Here is a 6000-nt window from a genome sequence, read left to right on the forward strand (position 1 = left end):
TAAATGCTTATTTATTTGCATTGCTATTTGCCTTGCAAAATACCTTAGTCACTTACCCTCTTTCTCACCCCCCTGAAACATCCTCTTCTGCCCCAAAAGGATTTCCCTTCCTGCAACATAGTCATGTCTTGAGCTCACACCTCCTGACTTTGGAGCCTGGTGTAAGATGCACAGACCCTTCAAATCCCCTGAGTACTGATAGTGAAGCATCCTGCCTTGCCATTATCCTTCCCCTCTGTAGGCTTAGAACCACCAGGCCATGGTTTGGGGGCAGATGTTTTCTTTCTGCTGTTGATCCTGATGGAAAATGTTGGCTCTCTAGTTCTGTATCTACTGAGGATCCTCCATGTTCCTCTTTCTAGCCCGGCACACACTGCAGGCAGCCTTGGCAAGGAGAGGAGACACACAAGATGCTGCTGTGCTTTAAGCAACCTTCACCACTTTCTCCTGCTGCAGATCACAGTGGTGCCCAGTTAGGCCAGGTGGAGTTCACCAAGGGAGGGGTTATGATAAGAAACTAGGTAAATAACCTGCTTTTGCACTCAAGTTTGGAAAGAGTCTTGGGAAGGCTCCCTTCCCTGCAGCCTGTTTGCTGGCTGCTCTGTGAGCCCTGTCAAAGAGCTGGCTTCCTAGGGAGAGACTCCAGAGTGCCCTCCTGGTGGGAGGAGGGGCAGACCCCCACCCCCTACACATGTATTTAGATTTTAATTACTTCCCCCATCTTAAATAAATTAACTGGCTGGGGAAACATTTTGCTGTGAAATGCATTTAGCTGCGTGTCCTTTCAGCCTGCTGTGGACTGTAATTCTCCAAGAAGAAAAGGCATTGAAGGAGGTTCTTTGTTGGCATTAGCAGGTGGACAGTTGAGGCAGCCTTGACCTCTGCCAGAAAAGGTCCTGACTTGTAGCGTTGGTCAAGTCTTTTAACCCGCTTTTATGCCCCTGGACAGGACTCTGCTGCCCTGTTCCCTCCACCCACTTCACACTTGCAGTGTATTATTTTCCCCCTCCCCCACACTTCAAAGCCCCCTCCCCTTGGGCTGGGAGCAAGGGAGGATGGATGGGATGGGAAGGGCTCTTCTCCACGGGTGTCTCCTGTGCTTGCCTGCTGTCCCTGTGTGGAGTGGCTCGTGCTCAGCACTCAGGCTCTGTTCCTGCCTCTCTCTGCAGTTCTCTCCTTGTTATGTTTTCTGTTCAAGGCTTGTTTTTCCTTTGCTGTGTCTGGCTGAGGGCTCTTTGCTCTAACTGTGACAAAGAGAAGTGTGGGCATCTCACCCCTGCACCCAGCTGGCTGGACTCTCCCCTGCAACAGCACTGGGATGTGCTGCATCCAAGGAGTCTTAGTACTTCAAAGAGAGGAGAGTGTGTGCTAGGAGAAGACCAAGGTTTTGGGGTTTGCGAGGTGTCACTCGGTGTAGGAGTTGACACTGCTTATCTGTCTGCATTGCAGGAGTCTGGAGGTCCCCACAGAGCTAGTCCTGGTGGTTAGGAGGGTGTCATGGGTGCCTCTCCAGATGGTTCAGGTGGAGCTGGCTGGGCTTTGTGCTGGGCTCACATCTCCCTGTAGTCCTGAGGACTCTGTAACCAGCAGTGGTTTGGCTGCTCAGAGCTGCCCTGGGGCAGACTTGTGTGTGGACACGTTGTACAGATGTGCAGTGCCTACTGGGACTCCTTCAGACCTGTGCTGCTGCTAAGAGTGGAGGTGAAGGGTGCAGATCCATGAAAACCAAGTGAGGTGACTCAAACCATGGCTGTTTCCTCAGCAGCTCTGTGGTTGGAGGTTGAGGTGACAGGTTGTGGTTCTGTCAGAGGTTTGAACCCTCCAGCCCTGTGCTAGATGGGGTTGGACTGACCTCCTAGGGTGGTTGGTCTGCAGACTCAGCTGCAAAGCTCCCAGCTGATGTGCTTTGGCTTGACCCAGTCCCAGCAGGGGGGAGACTGGGCTTAATGCCCTTTATGAGAGCTGATGAGATGAAAGATGATAGGTGAAATCAGGAACTGGAGCTTATCCTCTGATTTACTTGAGCTGGAGATACCCTACCTTGTGGAAAGTGTGAAATCTGGGCAACTGCAGTAGACCCAGGGCCTGTCTAGTGGAAAGGTAGATGTCACTGGCTAGAAACTGTCACCTGTTCCATATTGATGTGCCCCTTGTCATGTTTACACAGGCCAACAGATCCAGCAGCAGAACAACCAGCCTGATTCCAGCAAAGCATGGGAGGGGTATTTCAAAAAGCGGAGTGAGACAGGGTTATTGGAGATGAATCAGCTCCTATTACAGGCAGAGTTAACTCTAATCCAATGACTTGCATCTCCATTCCCTGCCTTTAGTAGCTCCCAATCCTCTGCAAAGCCCCCTTGGTCCTCTCCAGTTGATGATGGTGCATGAATTTCTGCTGAAAGCTCTCCGTTGTGCTGCCTGCTGTCATGCCTTGGGAGAGCTTCTTCCATTGAACCCCAGTCCACAGACCTCGTGTCCTTGCTGGCAGTTTGCCTGCCTGAGGGAAAGACAGAGCACAACAGGAACTGATGCCAGCAAAACCCAGAAAGCTGGAACTGGGTTGTTGAGAGGGTAGGAGAGCACTGCACGGGTGGGAAAACACGGGCCTGGCTTCCTCCTCTCCGTAAAAAAGCACACAGTGCTGACTTCAGGATTTGTGGTTGAGACCATGCTGCTGCAGCCCTGGGGCTGAGGAGGAAAGGTGCAAGCTGTCAGACTGTGGCCCTGCAGCCACAGGAGCAGTCTCTTCGGGCTGCTGGCAGTTTGTCACTTGCAAGCCAACCCCAAGCCTGTCCTGTGGTACTGGAGCAGCAGAGAGCTGGTGCTGCTCTCCTGGGTATCTGCAGCTGGTGGAAGGGGGCTGGCTCTCCTTTAAGCTTTACAAAAGGAGATCCTGCGCCTGGGCTTGGTCTTACTGAATTGCTCATCTCTCCCTTTTCCCTTCTTTTCCTCCAGGTCACGCTGCCAGTGCTGCTTCTCAGGCAAGTTCCCAGCCGGACTACACGATGGCTTGGGCAGAGTATTACAGACAGCAGGCTGCTTACTATGGGCAGACACTAGGGCAGGCTCAGGCCCACAGCCAGGTTTGTATTCATATTCCCTGAACCCCACTGCTCTTTCCTCTGGGGAACCGGGTACCTTGGCCTTCCCCCCTGGTGTGGGGGCTCTGCTTTGGGTTAACATGGTGAAGCAGAGAGATATTTTATGGCAGAGGATGTGATCACAGAAGTGAGAAGCTGCTCGATGCTCCGTCGTGTTGTTTCAATGTCAGGGTATTGTTTCCTTGTACAGGATGAGGGATTTTTTGGGGAGAGGACTGGGAGGTTATTTACTTCTCCTGGGGACCTTTCCTTATAACCCCCAGTCTGTTTTGTGGCTTTGGGGAATTAAAAGGAATGCTGGAGCCAGGCTGGTGAGGTGTCACAGGACCGGCACATCGTGCAGTCCAGGACGGTTTGTGCAGGCTTTGCCTTTTCTCTTGGAAGCTCTGTGCTGGGATGGGAGCTGGGTGCTTGCCTGGGAAGGGAGCAGCCTGTCCTGAAAGGGAGCAGAAAACTTGAAAAATCATTTGCATTAACCAGCTGCCAAGTAAAAATGTATCTCCCGTGTCACTCGGAGCACCTCAGGCTGGGTGGGATTTACCCCCATCGCACCCGCTGGGCTTTCCTGAGCACCAGGTTTGCACAGTGAGTGTCTCGGTATTTTTGGCAAAAAAAGTATGTACAGAGCAGACTTAAACCTTAGCTCTGGCTGCTGGGAGCAGGAGCTGGCAGCACAGGGAGCTGGCAGCACAGGAAGCCACCAGCACCGTTCCCCAGCAGCCGCCGCTCTCCGGCACCGCCGGGGTCGAGCCGGGCGCAGGAACCGGCACTTGCCGCGGGCGCCGGCCAAGGGCGACCCAGAAGCAGGGATAAAAGGGAGTTTTTCTTCATTCCTCTCTCAAAGTCTGGCTCACTAGAGAAGAGAGAGCTTGTTCCATAAAAGAGGCATGAAGTCCTGGAAGGAGAGCTCAGGAATAGCGGTAGAGCAGGGAGCTCTTCCATAGCGGTTTGAGCTACTTACCCTGCTCGGCTGGAACGGGGAGTCAGACCTGTCTGTGTCAGGGGAGGAGGCTCCAGAGCTTGAAGAATTTGCTGCTGCTGAGTAACTTTCCTTTTTCTTCCCTTCTCTAGGAGCAGTAGAACAAGGTCCTCGTGGCAATTTTGTTTTTATTTGATGTTGGTTTTTTTTTTTTTCCTTGGAATCATTGTGGAAACAAACCTTTTTGTAACAGAGGTTTCTAGATTTGCAACATTTTGATGAAGACTTTTCTGTTTGTTTGTGAAACACTAGCTGTAGGATAATCTATACTGAACTTTTTCTAAGAATCAGGAACAATTAGTCATGTAACTAAACTCATGGACACGCTGGTAATTTTGTTTCCAAATTTGTAAAAAAAAAAAAAAAGAAACAACAAAAAAACAAACAAAAACAAAACTCCGGGATTCTTTTTGGAGAGAAGCCAGAGAATTTTCAGGCACCAAAATGCACCCCAGAGCTGTGACATTTCAACATGTTGGGGAGGGGGGGGCTGTGTTTTTTTGGGGGGGTTTTGTTGGGTTTTTTTTGTTTGTTTCCTTTTTCATTTTTTTCAATCTTTTCTGTTGCAACAGAAAGAGTGGCTTGGAAGTCTTAGGTGGTATGTAACAAATCCTAAAGAGAAAAAAAAAAACAAACACTTTTAAACAGTATTTAAATATTCTTAAATATGTAAAGTCATTAAATGTTTTACTTCTAATTTCTTGTATCTTGGCTGTCTTTGATTTTTATTGCATTGTTTGAAAAACCTGAGCTATGTATTGTAATTAATGATGTGAATTCTGTATTGAGACAGAACACTTGTCTGTTTTGCTGTCAGACAAGTTATGAGCTGGGGGGGGGCATTTTGTAGGGTTTGTATAATTTCTAGAGTCTAAAGGGGTAATATAAAAACGTGTTAATTTTTTTTTTTAGCAATACAGTTTGTCATGTCTCCATTGTTAGTTGCATTTATGGATCTAAGACCTCCAAGCTTGTTTTAAAAAAAAAAAAGACAAAAAAGACAAAACAAAAAAAAAGAGAAAAAAAAACCTTTCCTCTATGCTCTCAGAAATATAAATACTGTTATTTTTAATATTAAAATGAATCTGCTATTAGTACCTTTTAACAAACACTGTGGAACATAAAACCATATTAAAAAAAAAAAGGTAGTAACTATTTTTTAATTCCAAGGTGGTTTTTGTTTTGTTTTGTTTGCTTTTTCATTTCTTTTAAATATTTTCCTATCTAATATTTGTCAAATTACCTAGAGAAATAAATGAATCTAGTATTAACCACAGTACGCTCTAAATAATTTTTGATTTTAATAAAAGGGATAATATGATTTCCAATGTTTACTGTAGTGTTTCTTGTACAGATAACAGTGTATTTTTAAAGGAAAAAACGGAATTGAAGCTATTTTTTCTTGCATTTTTAATTGCCCTGCAGGACATTCCGTTTTGAAATGTACTGAAGTGACTGTTCTTGGGCTCTTTCCTTATTTTTCCTTATGCTTGAAATGTCTAACTATTAAAAACAAACAAAGCAATTGGATAATGTCGAGCATGGTGTTTTAAAAAAAAAAAAAAGTGTTCTTTTTATTTGACTGACAGTTGCATTTTACACTCTATATAATAAAATTTCCACAAGGTTTCTTGTGGGTGAAGTATTTCCAGTCTGTTTGGCTCCGTTTGCTCCCTCTCCGCGGCGCCCCCGGCTCCTCTCACCTTCCTCCTCGTCCCTCAGGAGTTTGGGATGATCATTCACACCCGCCCTGAGCCTTGTTTCTAGTGAGACTCCAAATAATTCCATGGCAAAGCATCTCCTGGCTCCGTGACACGGAGGTGCAGTAGTTGCAGCTTTTTGGGCTGGAATTGGGTTGGGTTTGATGCAGGGAAGTTTTTGACGTGGAGCGACGGCCACGGGAATGTTTCATGGCTTGGC

The 6000-nt window shown here is 47.1% G+C and overlaps 1 protein-coding gene across 4 annotated transcripts in view; it reads left to right on the plus strand.

Moving 5' to 3' along the window:
• FUBP3 (far upstream element binding protein 3) overlaps positions 1-5727 on the plus strand; it is a 40019-nt gene extending 34292 nt beyond the window's left edge. For all 4 annotated transcript variants that reach the window (XM_051636410.1, XM_051636411.1, XM_051636413.1 and 1 more), the window contains 2 exons: positions 2956-3083; positions 4173-5727. In XM_051636410.1, the coding sequence (XP_051492370.1) occupies positions 2956-3083; positions 4173-4181 (137 nt within the window). In that variant the 3' untranslated portion in view covers positions 4182-5727. The remainder of the gene's footprint in view (positions 1-2955; positions 3084-4172) is intronic.
• The last annotated feature ends 273 nt before the right edge of the window (positions 5728-6000 follow it).

This window comes from Apus apus, chromosome 19, assembly GCF_020740795.1.
Source record: "Apus apus isolate bApuApu2 chromosome 19, bApuApu2.pri.cur, whole genome shotgun sequence".
NCBI classification, from domain to species: Eukaryota; Metazoa; Chordata; class Aves; order Apodiformes; family Apodidae; genus Apus; species Apus apus.